The 15,996-nt window shown below is 48.1% G+C and overlaps 1 protein-coding gene across 2 annotated transcripts in view; it reads left to right on the forward strand.

Moving 5' to 3' along the window:
* The first annotated feature begins 577 nt into the window (after nt 1-577).
* Nucleotides 578-15,996, forward strand: part of GNAO1 (G protein subunit alpha o1) — a 156,196-nt gene continuing 140,777 nt past the window's right edge. For both annotated transcript variants that reach the window (XM_081273367.1, XM_081273368.1), the window contains exons 1-2: nt 578-1,594; nt 1,810-1,852. In XM_081273367.1, the coding sequence (XP_081129493.1) occupies nt 1,477-1,594; nt 1,810-1,852 (161 nt within the window). In that variant the 5' untranslated portion in view covers nt 578-1,476. The remainder of the gene's footprint in view (nt 1,595-1,809; nt 1,853-15,996) is intronic.

Genomic DNA, 15,996 nt, shown 5'->3' on the forward strand with positions numbered 1-15,996 from the left:
ACAGGCCCTGACTTTGTCGCTCTCCTCACAGCCTCGTCTCTCACATACTAGTTGCTCAGTAAATGCGGAATCAGGAAGCCCGGGGGCCCAGGGGCGAATTATGGGGTGCGCAGGTTTACCCCAACCCACTGTCTCCTCACGTTTGCTGAGGTAACCGGGTCTCAGCTGTTACGGCCCCAGAAGCTGGAGAGCAACCAAGAAGGCGAGCTGCTGGGGACGAGATGCAGAACAAGCCGGAGAGGGGAAGAGGCCGCGCGGGCTGCGAGCTGGGGTGCCCACCTGACCGCCGTGCGGCGGAGCCCCGCGATCCCATTGACAAGGAGGCCGGCGCGGGCCGGGTGGGGCGGGGTGGGGCGCCCCGGCGCGCGCCCGGCCCCAGGCCCCGCCCTCGCCAGCCCGCACGCGCCCACCGCGGCCAGGAAGGCGAGGGGGGAGGGGGAGGCAAGGCGCGCGCGCGCGCGCCTCCGCCAGCAGTAGCGGGCTCCGGAGCGCGTGCCCTCCCCCAACCCCCGCCCGCGCTGTCCCGGGGGCCCGGCGCGCGGCTCTGCTGACGTCAGCAGGCGGCTCGCGGAGCCGGGTGCGCAGAGCCGCTGGCGCACTCGCGCGCTGCGCTCGCCCCCTCCCCCGCGGCTCGGGAGTGCGCGCGCGCTCGATCGCTCTCCCTTTTTTTTCCCCTCCCTCCCTGCTTCTCCTCTCTCTTTCTCTCTCTCTTCCTCTCTCTCTCTCTCTCTCCCCCTCTCCCTTGAGCTCCCCGCTGCCCGCGGCTCCTTCGCGCTCTCCCTCTCTCTCCCTTAGGCTCCACCGAGCGATGCGAGCCCTGGGAGACAGCGACGCCGCCTCCCGCTAGAGACCAACCCCCCGGCCCGGCCCCTTGCCCAGCCCTGCCCAGCGCGCGGGGGTCGGCGAAGGCGCCGCGGACGCACCGACGGCTGAGGACCGGCGATGCACATGCACTAGCAGCACCCCCTAACTCACTCCCTCCACACCCCGCGCCGCCGCCGCCGCCGCCTCCACCTCCTCCTCCTCCGCCTCCTCCTCCTCCTCCTCCGGCAGCCGCGGCAGAAGGACCCACCCTGCCCCCCACCCCACCCTCCGCCGGCTCCGGCTGCGGATCCAACCTCGACTCTTATTTTATTTATTTTGGGTCGTGCACAAGCCTCAGTGCCTGCAGCCCGCGCCTCCTTGGCCCGCGGGCGCCTCTTTCCTCGGCTTCGGAGCCCCAGACCCGGCCACCCTCGGCCTCGACTCCCCCAGACTCCCACCCGCTGCCCGGAGTCTCCGCTGCTGGAATCTTGTTAGCGGCTGTCTTTTGGGGGGTTTCTGGTCTTCCGACATTTTTGATCCCGGCCAAGGAGAAGATATCGTGATTTTTCCCCCTTTGAGCCCAGGCTCTGCTCTTTGGGGGGGTGGGGGGCGCGTCGAGCCGGGGAGCCGTGCCAGCCTAGTCGTGCGGGCTGTGGCAGGGAAGGGGCCACCATGGGATGTACTCTGAGCGCAGAAGAGAGAGCCGCCCTCGAGCGGAGCAAGGCGATTGAGAAAAACCTCAAAGAGGATGGCATCAGCGCCGCCAAAGATGTGAAATTACTCCTGCTGGGTAAGGACCACGGCTGCCACCCCCATCCCCGACCCCGGCCACAACGCACCCCCGCCGCCAACTCCCCCACCACACTTGTACCCCGGGAGACCTGGTCACCGAGTTGGCACTACCATGTGCCCAGGATCTCCCACCCCCTCGCATGCCTTAACCCCCCCTCCCCGTTCCCCTAAACTGACACTCACCAGTTTTTCCCCCTGTCTATGTCCCAACAGGGGCTGGAGAATCAGGAAAAAGCACCATTGTGAAGCAGATGAAGTAAGTCCCTGTGGCATTGGGATCTGTACTTTTTTAAAGAATGATTTTTAAAAATCGTTTTTATTACCTTGCTCACTCCACATTGCTCTCCAGGCCTGGTTTTTTAAATTCGTACACACACACACACACACACACACACACAGACCTGGCTTCTCCTCCCCACCCCCACTTCCTACGTTGGTTCTGGGTCCTCCACCCCAACTCCTGGGGTGGGTGTTTTTGGGGGGGAGGGAAGGGGAGCGTCTGTAGTTGTATGAATGACGGTGTCCGCCATATTGATCAGAACATCACACTATTGGCATGATTATGATCATTACTCTTGCTCGTGGAGTATTTCGTGTGTTTTGCTGCCTCCATTTCTGTCTCTGCCTGTTTCTCCTCCTTCTCCTGCCTCCCTCCCCGCTGGTCCATAACCCCACTTCCCTCCGTTCTTCTCCCGGGGCAGTGATTTTGAACTTGGCTAAAACATGGAGGGAATCCAGCCTTAGACTGGGGTGGAGGATCAAATGTCTGCTGTTCATGGATTTGGTGCTGAATTGGAGGCTGTGGTTTTTACACCCCCCCCCCAAAAAAAAAAGAGGACCAGGGTTAGGGGAGGGGGCGTGTGCTAGGGGAAGGGGTGGGTTTCCAAGCGGATGTGACAGGCACAGCTGTATCCAAGGCTGAGATGGAAGGGGTACAGAGGATGGCTGTAGGACTGAATGCCCGTTGCCCCTTGTCGCCCCAGGCCCTTCTCCCGACTCTTCCAACATTTGCTTTCCTGACACGGGCAATTTTCGCTCGCTCCGTGACCTTTATCAATGTATTTATTTACACTCTGCATAGGCCGTGTTCCATGTAATTTACCCACATTGCGGATTTCAGGCCCCACTTGCCGCCGCCCCCTTCTGCCGTAGATATCAGTTTCCCCTCCTAATTAACTGGGGGTGGATTTGAGTGATGGTTGAAAATTAAAGCAAAATGGGATATTCCTTCCCTTCCACACTTTCTCAATAAAGAGCCTCGCCCCTCCTTCCCACTCGCAGGCTGGCTTCTTGCCCCATCCTCTTGGCAGTTCCTGGTGAGACCACAAGCAGTTTTGCTTGGGGAGGGGGTGGCCAGCAGGGAAGGGGTGCGCGCCTTCGGGGCCTCCGGGTCCTGCTGCTTCCGTTGGCCTGTCAGTTCAGGACGGAGGAGTTCGTTAAGACTGTTTAGCGAGGATTCCACGTCGCTTTGCTGTGACACCTTCGTGCACACACAGTTCCTAATTAGAGGTTGCTGTGCAGTAAACAAAAATGATTATTTTTCAACTTGACAGAATAGCCGAAGTAATTGCATCCCGCAGGAAAACAATGGAAAATAAAAACCCTTTTCGTGGGAAGGTGGGTGGGAGACGAAGCATGCTTGCGGTTTCAGAACCAAGAAGCAAAAAAATCTTGCATGTGTAACAGGCATGACAAGCGGGATCCAGGAGGCGCCATGATGGCAGGGAGTAGCGACTCAGAGACAATTTCCCCCCTCTGCTTGGCGTGTTCTTATTTTTGTTCGAGAGCTCCCTGGGGCCTTCTTTCGCAGAGGCCCCCTGGCTCGGCTCGCCGCTGCCGCACCCTTGTGAGCCACCCGGTAATTTGGCCTGGGGCGTCTCTGGAGGTCTTGCAACCCAAATGGATGGAGAGGCGGGGCCTGGGGAATTGCTCTTTGCAACAAGGTGCAAGTTGCATCTGCCTGGAGCCCTTGCAAGTCGGGAAATGCAACCCGCCACCCCCTTCTCCCTAGGGGGGGACGTTTCAAAACTTCAGAAGTCTATAATCTGCAGTGGCAGGCTGGGAACCCGGTAGAAGCCCCAGCCACCGAAGCTGGGTGAGGTTTCAGGCGTTGTGAGTGGTGGACAGCGCCCAGCCGAGGCCGGAAAAGTCGATGGGACTCAGCTCGGAGACGTTCGGCTCTTCTCGGCTCGGCCTGGGCGCGGGGCTCGGAGGAACTCGGTAGTGTTCGGAGCCGAGCCTGGGCTTGGCGGAGAGAACCGAGCCACTTCGGAGGGAGCCGAACGCATTCGGAAACCGGGGAGGGAAAGGTAGGAGGGGGACAGTTTAGTCTGCAAATTAACTTTGCATTTACCAAAGCAACACTTTATCTGCGTTTCCTGAGCATGCCCCATAAATTAGGTTGATTTAATAAGAAGTTTAAAAATACATACTGAGTCCCCCAAAGGGTATCTTGCCTTTTTTACTCAAAGAGAGCTTAGCTCTCTGAGGAGATAGGTGTGCCACTTTAGAATGAAAATTCCTAATTATGTACTGGGGCAGGAAATTTTAAATGAAGGCAATATATAGGCTTTCTGGGGAAAGTCCTATGTGTCTCATATTTGGTAACACAAGAGGGAGGAAATGAAGTGTTTGGTGTTGAGACAATTAAATCAGAAGTCAGGACATTTATTTTTTCCTCTATCTCTTTATCCTAGATTTTCTCTTTTCTTATCTCCCATAGAACACCTTTTTGGAGAAAAATGTCATGCAAAACTGAGATTTTTGTAGCTAAAACAAAAATTTTAAAGCACTACATACCATCTCTCTTTAGGAAATAGACTAGGTTTGCCCAAAAGGTCCATCAGAAAGGTGTCTGGCCATGTAAATTTTGCCACAAGGGACCCTAGCCTCCTGAAGCATTCATGAATGGCAGTTTTTCCTGTGAGCCCTGCAGCTTGGCTTGAAATAAATCAGATCAGGGCCTTGAGCCAAACTGGATGCAGATTGTTTTATTAACCACAAAATGTGGGATTGGTGTCACTGTATCCTAGTGACAAATTCTTTTGAGTCTCATTTGCAGAGATGGTTTTAGAGATCATCACTTGAGTGAGAGTCACTTTGAGTCAGGAGAATTGTACTTTCTGGGTGGGGCCCAGCCTGAAAATCTAGGTGGCATTTCCAGAAAGCAGTTTCCCACTTCCCAATGGGATATGATTGGTGACCGATCTATCAGGCCATGTGTATAAGTTAATTAGGATGCTGTGTTATTTCACCTGGGCAGATGAAATTAGGCAGTTAAGGAGTCCTCTGTGGGATTGCCTAATGGGGATTGGAGTTTAGTAGTACAGCCCATTGGGTTGAAGAAGAATATTGATATTCAGACAGTGCCGGACCCTTTTACTCAGCATTTCCAGAAGAGCAAAGAGGGCTTCTGTTCAGCCTGTGTCCTCATCTGTGTTATAGTATGCTGATTAGAAGAAGGAGTAGACTTCCAAATATGTCTGCAGTAACTGAAGTTAAATGATAAAGACTGGCTGGCAGACGCTGCTTAGAACAAAGTGTCGATACCATCATCAGCCCAGGAACATTGCAGGGAGACTGACCTTTGAAATTTTTTCTGCTTGATACATGTCACAAAAGGAAACTTGCATCTGCTTAAGAGATGCCACAGATTAAATTGTCATTTTTAGAAGGCTGATTCTCAGTGCTTTTTCATTATTAAAAATTCTACTTGAACATTATTTTCCTTTGTGTATTGTGAGTTAGCATTTGGGAGCTCTGTGTCAGTCCAAAACGTTTCAGTACTGAGAAATAAACAATGATAATTGATACAGCACAAATATAGTTTACACGTACTGTGAATAATCGGTGACTTTTTTTTTCCTGCATGGCATTTTAAATAATTTTGCTTATTTTAAGGGGTTGTGGCCTTGCCTGTGTTTTGCAGCTAATCAACAAGGCTCTTAAGTTACTCAGACTAATACAACTTTTTAAAGGATGTGTCCATTTTATTGAATTTACAAACGCTTACAAAGAAATTGCTTCAAGAATCATATTTTATGAGGTATAGAATCAATAAAATATCACTTTAAGCGAGTTCCCTGTTCTGAACCGATAATGGCAACTGCTTAGACTGTGAACGTGATGAAAATGCGAAATGAACTGTGCAGTTGCTGTGGGCACCACAGTTTGCCCTCATTCGAGATGCTGAGTTTGCTGGGATGCTGAGTTCAGGCTATCTGCCTCTGGAGCATTAAACAGAGGTTTCCGAGGTGGTGATGAGGCAGGGCTTGCTGGCTGCCAGGCTTTACCTAAATGGACACAGTAAAATGGAGCATCTCAGTTGTGTGTTCATTTGCAAGGTACCTGCTCAGTGCTGTTTTAAACCCTTCTAACAGATTTTCCTGATGAAGACATGATTGCTCATACAAATCCTCTATAGCCTTTACAAGTGGGATGTGGTTAGAAAGACAGACCCCACCCTGTCAGGAAAAAAAAACACCTTCTATCAAAAAGTTGGTGGTTTTCAGTTTTCTCCTCCCAACTACCCTGACTTTGTAATTAGGATGTCTCCTCTTTGGTTTGGATTCAGGCAATCCTGTATTATTTATCACATTGCTGATCAGCACCTGCCAAGTGGCAGGCATTAGTGGAGGTAAATGGCAACTTGCAGCCATGACTCTGAAAGTGGAACCATCTCAAAGGGTGTTTCTGACACATGCCCGAAGGGTCCCATCTTGAGTTAGCATTCCACCGAGAGCCACTCTTCTAGATTGTGGACTTGTTATTTCTGCAGTCATCTTGTTGGCTGGTTTGCCTCCCTCCCTTTCTCCTGTCTCCATGTTTATTCAAATGGATGCACCTTGCTCTCTGGAGACAGCGTGAGCCGAACAGAATGTCAGATCAAGTAGCAGATGAGTTCTCCTTTGCTGATGGATGATGCTCTCTCCCTCCTTTCTGTTCACTGAGCTGTAAATACCAGCAGATCTTCCTGCCAGAAGAGTAGTGAACAGTCCACCTGATCTCCTCACCAGTCAGCTGTGCATTTCTTGAACCTCAGTTACCCATTGGATTCTAAAATGAAATCTTTATGCTGTGGAAAGGGTTGTTGCCAATTAGATTAAATGGATGAAGTTTCACGTGGATTGACATGGCTGATAAGAATCTAGAATTTCTCTTTTGTATGTGGGGAGCTGAATAAGATTTACAATGCCAAATATTAGAGTGATGTTTTGTTGGTTTTAGCACATGGAATCCAAGATCATGTTGTGCTTCTTAGGATGCCACATCTGTTAAAGATAAGACAAGATCACTCATGTTTTTCACCTGCTCACAGTGAATGCCAGTCAGTGGAGAGTGAATATAAATAGAATAAGGTCCTACCTATTTTTCTGACCAGTGATCAGCCCATCTGGATTGCAGGAACTTGATTCCCTGTCTCCCAGTGTGTGTTCATTTTCATTTCTTAAGAAGTCAGACCTTTATTGCAAGAGTCCATCTTGATCTGAAAGACAGCCAATAAGCTGGTGAAGGGGAAAATTCTAAACTCAAAGGAAAAAAATTTTCGTTTTGAATGGAAACCCCCAAAACTGACACTGGCAAAGAACAACTTTCTATTTTGAAAAAAGAAAACAGGATCTGTGTGTATGTGTACATACTATATGGATTTCAAAACAGGTGCTGTGAGGAGAGCACTTCACATCACGTCTATTGATTTCATCTTCATAAAACACTTAAAGGTAGAGCAAATAAAAAAAATTAAAGATTATGGCTCTATGAAAATACAGATTTTAAACCATTCCCTTTTGTAAAAAAAAAAAAAAGCTTAAAGGTGCTCAGGTGAACCCTCATTCTAGGAATGTGTTCAAGTTTGTATTCTGTTCTTATTTTATTCCATCTCCCTTTATCACACATAGCACTGGTAGAAAGGAGACTGCCTAACAAATCAGTGATTAACAAGGGGAAAGGAGAGGACAGACCAGTGGCCCACTGAGGGGTTCAGAAGCATAGGTAGATGGTAATTTAAAGAAGCCATATAGCATACTTCTCGAAAATTTGAGAGGTGGTTAAGACACAGATTCTGGGACCAGGCTGCCTGGCTGCAAATCTTGGCTCTACCACTTAGCAGGTTGCAACCCTAAACAAGTTTCTTAACTTCTGGTGCATTAGTTTCCTCTCCTATGAAGTGGGAATAGTAATAGAAATAGCTACCTAACAGGGTGTGGTGGGCATGAAATAAAGTAACACGTGGAATGCGCTTACAACCACCTCTGGAACATGGAAACTGTTATACAAATGTTAACTCTAGTTTTTATTCCTTTGATTGATCAGTGGGTGTGCCCTTCCCATGCGGAGTTCTCTTGTCAAGTATGTGGGACTTAGCCACCCCGAGAGCCAGAAGGGGGGCACCGTGGTTCATGCTCATGGCTTCTTCCCCTTGCCTGCTCTGCAGCACCAGTTATATAACAAATAGTGTTGTCATAACTGATGTGACATTTTTGATGGCGCAGCTGCCTCAGCCCAAGAGGCTGGGTGATGTTACAAAGACAAAGAGCCCTGGACCAGGAGTCCAAACCAGCAGCCCTGCCTCTGTCCCTCTGAGGGTGCAATGTCCTCAAAAAGTTGGGCCATGTGTCCCCAAGCTCTTTTCCTCTTCTAAATGATCAATGAAATTGGGAATTCCCTTCATTTTTAGGGTCTTAAGGTTCTAAACAAAAGCGTCAATTATGGCTACATCCTGAGAGGGTGTGAGGTACCCTTGAAAGTTCTTTTAAGGCTAATTGCAGAATAGAAACCTTAACCACAAAGCTTTGTCAGCCAAGAAAGTCATAGTTCTGAGGGGCATTTTGAGAAAACCAACTCTAACCAAACTTTTCATGCAGACTCTCAAACCAAAGAGGAGGATCTGAAAGTGTCTCGTTAATAAGAAACAGGATGTTACTGGGAGGAGCAAGCCAGTGACATATGTAAGAGAGAAGTGGTTTTTCTGTGGCTTCTAGGATGCTCAGAAATGGAGACAGCCCTGGCATCCCCCACGCTTGGGCTGCACGCAGAAGAACTTGCCTGGGTCTGGGTACCTAAGTTCTGGAAAGTTGAGAGATTTTTCAGACTGGTAAGGGGAAGATCAGGAGAACTCTGTAGTAATTTTGACTCATCCTCTAATTTGACTTTGGGCAGATAATTTAGCCCCCTTGGGCCTCAATTTGTACATCTCTAAACTGGATTATGAGCTTTCACCATGGACTTTCTCAGGCCAGGCATCTTCTGTATTTTCAGTTCTAAGTTACAGTAAATGCCAGGAGAAACCTAGAAGCCTGAAATGCAGTGGGGAATAGTGGGAGTATTTACCACCCACAGCTTTTATCTGCTGAGCCGTCTTTAGTTCTAATTTTCTTTACAGAAAAGAGGAAAAACATTGTGCTTTTCATAGCACCAAAAAATTAAAGTAAAATAAAATCCTGCAAGGCTAATAGTCAGTGCCCTGAATTTGTCCCTTACTCCCTTGATTTGTGAACCATCTGAGAAACAAATAGAATGAAAATAAATAAAGGAGAATAATATATAAAAATATAAGTATATGGCCAAGAATTTACCCAGAATTCTCAGGTATGCCTTGGACAACAGATAGGTTTTCTGTAGAAATATGTTACAGGAATAGCTTTTCCATGCTTTGAAATTGACTCTGACTTGCCTGCTCCTGAAATGGTAATTTAAAGAAGCCATATAGCATACTTCTCAAAAATTTGAGAGGTGGTTAAGACACGGATTCTGGGACCAGACTGCCTAGCTGCAAATCTTGGCTCTACCACTAAGCAGGTTGTGACCTTAGATAAGTTTCTTAACTTCCCCTGACCACTGATACATATCACACATTGTAAATTAATTAGGCTTTTATATGCTTGAATCCCTTGCTAGTCTGGTACCCCAAATCAAGGATGGTGACTTATTTTCTTTTTATACATTTTTAGCACTGAGCCTGGCACAAAGGAGGTGCTTTAAAAACATTAGTTGGGGGCTGGGGATGTAGCTGATGGAGTGCTTGCCTCACATGCACATGGCCCTGGGTTCAATCCCCAGCACCAAAAAAAAAAAAAAAAAAAACAGAAAGAAGGTGCACAGAAATGTACCTGTGATTCTACACAAGCCAAAATAATATTGAAAGCTTTCAGTGGCCGCAGATTGTATTCATCATTTTTTTTTTAAATCAGGGATCATCTCAGGGACACTTGACCACTGAGCCATATCCTCAGCCTTATTTTGTATTTTATTTAGAGACAGGGATTTCACTCATTTCCTTAGCACTTCACCATTGCTGAGGCTGGCTTTGAGCTCATGATCCTCCTGCCTCAACCTCCGGAGCCACTGGGAATACAGGCGTATATTATATAATACTGCACCCAGCTAGTATTCATCATTTTTAATCCATTGTCTTCATTGTTTTTTCACATCAGCCTATAAGGAAATAGAGTCATCAGTTCCATCTTTCAGATGAGGAAGTGAGGGTCAGAGAAGTTAAGTGGTTCACTCAAGGCCACATAGCTAGTAAATGGCAGGGCTGATTCAGATAGTGATTTATATAATTCTAAAACCTATGTCCTCTCTGTGGTCACCCCATAACACTTCTTACTAGACAAACACCACCAGTGTGGGCATTGAAAAGCTGGAAGTCTGGGACATAGTACCTAAGATCTTGTAAATGGGATGGCACCAGACTTGGGTGAGGTTGGTGGCTGAAAGATTACCTGGGTTCCTTCTGGAAGAGGGATGGTGATGGTTGTCATTTCATACCATGCTGATTTGGAGACCATAGTTTTCCCTAGCAATCATCTGGACAGCTCCTAAAATCACTTTTCATCCCTTACTCAGAAGTGTGGGCCATTTTCATGCAACAGAGAGAAGCTGCCTCTAAAGGCCCTGGCTTTGGTGGAGGAAGGCAGCTTAGAGACAGCTGGGAAAGACTGGACAGTAGGGGATCCATCCACCCATGAGCATTTATGAGTGCCTGCTTTGCTGGGCATTCACATGGTTCATGGAGGCAGAGAGGAAGGTCTCAGTCCCTGCCCTTGAGGAGCCCACAGTCTAGAGAGCTACAGGTAAAGGGCTGTTACACCTCAGGGCAACAGCAGAATGCTGTGGGAGAACAGAGGGCAGTTTCTCAGACAGGAAGTTCAGGGACATCAGTGGAAAGAAAATGGTATGCAGGCTGGGTACCGTGGCACATGCCTGTAATCCTAGTGGCTCTGGAGGCCAAGGCAGGAGGATTGTGAGTTCAAAACCAGCCTCAGCAAAAGCAAGGTGCTAAGCAACTCAGTGAGATCCTGTCTCTAAATAAAATACAAAATAGAGCTGGGGATGGAGCTCAGTGGTCGGGTGCCCCTGAGTTCAGTCCCCGGTACCAAAAATGAAAGGAAGGAAGGAGAGAGGGAAGGAAGGAAGGAAAGAAAATGGAATGCAGGTTGAGTCTTCAAACCCAGCGGTAGTTAGGCCAGGCAGAGAACCAGCGTGTACAAAAGCACTGAGCTGTGTCACTGCATAGAACACTTCTGGAAATGTGAAATAATTTGGTTTGACTGGAGCAAAATATGTGAGGGGCATGTTGAGAAAAGGGGATGAAAGATGAGTCAGAAACCAGATCATGAATGGTCTTATTTATTATGCTAAGGGACTTTGGATTTTACTCTGAGGACAGTAAGATGCCACCAGACCAGCAGGTTTAAGAAAATGAGTGGCAAGATTGGTTTATTCTTTAGAAAGATTACCTATGTGGATTGGAGGGCATCAGGCCTGGAGTTAGGAACCAGATGGAAAGTTACTTTTGTGATCCAGGTTGGGGAGAGATCAAGAACTAAATTAAAGCATAACAGTGTGGGTGGGAAAAGGAGACAAACTCAAGGGATATTTAGCCAATGGAAAAACTGAACTTCTTTTGGGAGGAGTGGATACCAGGGATTGAACTCAGGGGCACTGACCACTAAACCACATCCCCAGCCCTATTTTGTATTTTATTTAGACATAGGATCTCACCGACTTGCTTAGCACCTCGCTTTTGCTGAGGCTGGCTTTGAACTTGAGATCCTCCTACTTCAGCCTCCTGAGCCACCGGGATTACAGGTGTGCGCCACTGCGCCTGGCTGAAATAACTGAACTCTTTTGATGATATGTTGAAAGGGCATTGAAGAGGGGATCAATTTTAGAGAATTTAGAGTAAGTCCAGAATTTCTGGTCTGCGCCACGGGTGGGAAGGGAGTATCTTTCCCCAGGATATAAGAATGCAGGAGAGAGGAAGAGGGAAGACTTAGGGAGAAAAATAATGACTTCATTGAGTCCTTCTGCTGCTTCTTGTGGATCATCCCCCGACCCCTGGCAGGCATCTGCCTGGACCCATCTTCCAGGGAAGAGTCAATTTGGAATTCCTTGGTGCTTGTGGGCAGTGGGAGCTGTGGCAGTTAGCACCCTTGGCAGGCTGAGTGAGAAGGGGAACAAGGCCTAGAGTGTGCCCCACAGGCACACACACCCGACTTCCGGAAATCAGAATAATTTAGGAAGAAAAACCTGTGAAGGAAGCTGAGAAGGAATGACCTGAGAGATGGGGAAGAAAATCCAAGGCAGAGCGGCATCATGAAAGTCAAGGAGGGACAGCATTGCACGAAGACGAGGAAGTGGTTATTTGAGTCAGATACTGCAGTATCAGATAAGATGAAGACTGGCAGGTGTCCATTGGGTCTGGCAAGTTGTTAGTGACCTTGGTGAGAGTGGTTCAATGAAGTGGTGGGAGAAAAGCCAAGCGCAGTGGGAATTAGGAAGTGTCTGGCATTGAGGAAGTTGATGGAGGCTGTGGATGAAGGCTCACCCACTACCACCCACCCTCAAAAGAAACCTGGACTAGAAGGAATCATCAAACCCAGGGGTGCTTAACCACCAAGCCACATCCCCAGCCCTTTATATTTTATTTATTTCAGACAGGGTCTCACTAAGTTTCTTAGGACCTCGCTGAGTTGCTGAGGCTGGCTTTGAACTTGCAATCCTCCTGCTTCAGCCTCCTGAGCCACTGGGATTTCAGGTGGGAGCCTCCGTACCTGGCTAGGACTTTATTTTATTGTTTTCTTGGCTAATGTGGGGGGACTTGGATCCATTGAGAAGCTGTAAAGCAAGAGCCCTGATGGAGGGAGCAGTTGAAGGTATAGTATAGAGGAAGTGGTAGAAGTAGCAGAACCCCTGAGAGTGAGGACAGCTTATCTTGACATGAATGTGCATCTCCTTCCCGAGACTAATCGGGCTTAGTCAGGATGGGGAGAGTGTAGAGAAACTCAAGGGTAAGATGAAGCTCCTGCCTTAGCATTTATTTTTCTCTCTGAAGTGAGAAGAATTAAAAAGCAATTGTGCTCATTTACTGGAACACCAAAGGCCGGTAACCTTTATTCTATTCAAATCACTTATTTATTCATTTAGCCAATATTTATCTAGCACCTGTTATGTGTTAGGCACGGTTCTAAGTGCTTGGAGATTCAGTTCTAAGTGCTTGGAGATTCAGTGGCGAACAGTCAGGTCCCAGGGGAATCAGGCAGTAGCCTCAAACAAACTATTGGTCACACTAATTGTAGACTGTGAATTTTTTTTTTCCTGGAGTCACACCTTTGGGGAAGCCCTGAAACTGATCACAGAGAAATGCAGTTCTTGCTTTCAGAGAGTAGAATCCACTGGATCAGACAAATTGGAGCTGTGAAGGTACAGAAGAGGCAATAGCAAAATTTAATTTGGACAAGGCTCAAGATTAAGCTGGGAGAGAGCTACTTAGAGAAATTGGAGCTTGGCGGAGGACCGTGTTTTGCTCATTGCAGGCTGTTCTAAGTGGGGCTGCCTGTTACTGTCCCCTGCTGCTTAAAGATAGAAGTAGGTATATGAGTCAGGCCTTACCACAGTGATTGGCCCAGGGGTGGCCTTGTGAGTCAAGTCAGGCCAATCATATCCCTTCTCTGGAAATCCGTAGTCATTGTGAGAAAGCTCTTTATGTGGGATCCCAGCAAGGTCCTCAGTAGGCTGGGACATGGAAACCTGGAGCTGACTGGGGTCATGTTTCCACATTGTGTACTCTGCAAAGAGAAAGCTTGCTTATCATAGGAGAGCAAGTGTGGGGCTTTGAGAGACTAGGGGACAGGGAAGGGAGTTGGGAGAAGGGAAAGAAGAAGCCACAAAGACATTTGATATTATTGGGCCAGCTCTATGGACCTGATAGTTATGTGAACCAATAAATCCCTTATTTTATATGAACTAGTATGGCTTGGATTCTTTCCCTTAAATCTGGAATCATCCTGACAAAAAGGGTAAAGTCTTCTAGGAAGAACAAATTGTGCGAGCTGAGCACAAAAACAGGATTCAAACATGCAGTGCCCTCTCAAGGAGGAGTGGACATCCCATGTGTCTAGAGAGGAGAAGTGTTTGGAAAGGAAGAGTAGGGCTACATTACAGGGTCCCGTGATCATTTTGCATGTATGCAGCACGGTGCAAAGTCAGGAGAGCTGATTAATGGGGGGCTAGAGAGAAATCAACAGCAAAGAGAAATGTGTGTAGCCTGAACTAGGAAATCAGTAGAAAAGGCAATGAGGAGATGAATGGATGGGAGCAGATTTTGGAGACAGAATAGATGGCGAAAAGAGTAGATCAGAGGACACCTTCCATTTCTGAACCTGGGTGATGGAGTTCAGCTATGTCATCAAGTTCAGAAGTACAGCAGTGTCAGGAGATACAGTGGAGGGAAAATGGCAAGCCAAACCACAAGCATAAGTCTCAGGTCCTTGCAGATAACTTTCTGAAAATGTCGGGCAGTGTGCTTGGGAGGTGGTTCTGGTGGTTTGAAGAGCGATCGGGGCTGGAAGGAGAGTTGGGCTCAGCTGCCCTTGGTGGTAAGGCCTTGAGAGTGAATACGGTGTCCCAGAGTGAGTGAGCAAGTGGACGGGAGGTGGAGGGCCCAGGGAAGGAGCCTGCCATAGTGGAGGTGAGCCACCTTCAATAGACCCCTAGGAAGCTACATATGGACAAAGGGGCAGAGGTCAGAGGAGCAAGAGCAAGCCCAAAAAAGGGAACAAGCTTCAGCAAGTTCTGGGTGAGGAGTAGGGTTCTGGTCCCAAGCTTTGCTGAGAAAAGCTCATTGTATGTGGTGACTGAAGCTGTCATTGGCCTTTGAAAAAGCAGTTTCAGTGAAGGAAAAGGGATAGAAGCTACACTCAAGAAAATTTTACGATAGAAAGAAGTCTGGAGTAGGAGCCAAGAAACTCAAGTTCTCATCTGTCCCTGTAATCACGTATCCCTTGAGGGCCCCAGAAAAGTCCCTTAACTTGTTTGGGACTTAGTATCCTCACCTATAAAATTTAGAAACTGGACTGAATGTGGTCTGTAAGCTTCTGCCCCCAGCTCGAGGTCATCAGTTCAAACCTGCTGTCCAGCAACACTGATGTTCTTGTGGCAGAGGAATTCCCTCCTGCTCCCTTGTTCACCCCCAACTGATATAACAAACTGAACCAGAATTAAGCTTTCAGAACTCTAGTGCTAATTGAGAAAGAAAACTGGGGCATGGGCTGAGGGAATTGTGGACACCAGCACATGTTGTGTCCACGAGTACTCTCTGTGGAGGGTGTGGAGCCCCCCCAGGTAGGACTGTGTCTCTTCATGCCGTCAGGGTTGCGGGAAGAATTGTGTGTTGTTTTTCCACAGGGAGGAGTGCTGAAGATGATTCCAGGGTATGAAGACAAAACAACCCTGGGGATAGGAGAAAATGGCTGTGATTCTGCTGTGCCCAGAATGCAGAGGGATAATGGATGGGACAAGGTGGCTGTGAGCCTGGACGGAGCTCTAGCGGGGGCAGGCTAGAGCTGAGATTGTGGGGGGACCCTGTCTTAGGAGATGGACAGGTCTGAAGGCACCAGTGTCATAGGCAGGAGAGGCACCCACATTCTCTTCCTGGTCCTTCCACCGCCCTGTCAGTGGGGAAGGGACGCAGGATAGCAGTGGGGAGAACCTGGTTCTGAATTATAGGAATTCTCCCATCCCCTTGCAGTATGATGTGAAAGGCTGTTCATTCTTTGAATCTTCACTTAAAATTTCCCCACAATGACCTCATTATTCCCTAACCTCTTTGGCTTCGGCACTTCCTGGGATTCTAGGACTAGAGTCCTCCCTAAGATAGGCAAGCTCCCTGCCCTCAACTACATCTCAGCTTTAGGAAAGGGAGACAGTAAATAAGTGAAAGCATTTCATTTCATATTGGGATAAATGTTCTGAAAGAGGAAATTGGGGATAAGTAATGGAGAGTGGTTAGAGGCAGGGGAGAAGGAATTAGAAAGGTCAGTGGAGGCAGAATGAGCAACGACAGGGCCAGCTGCACAGTAGGAAAGAAAAGTGACACCCGTTGAAGCTATAGGCAGA

The sequence above is a fragment of the Spermophilus citellus genome, assembly GCF_964194105.1.
Source record: "Spermophilus citellus genome assembly, chromosome: 18".
NCBI classification, from domain to species: Eukaryota; Metazoa; Chordata; class Mammalia; order Rodentia; family Sciuridae; genus Spermophilus; species Spermophilus citellus.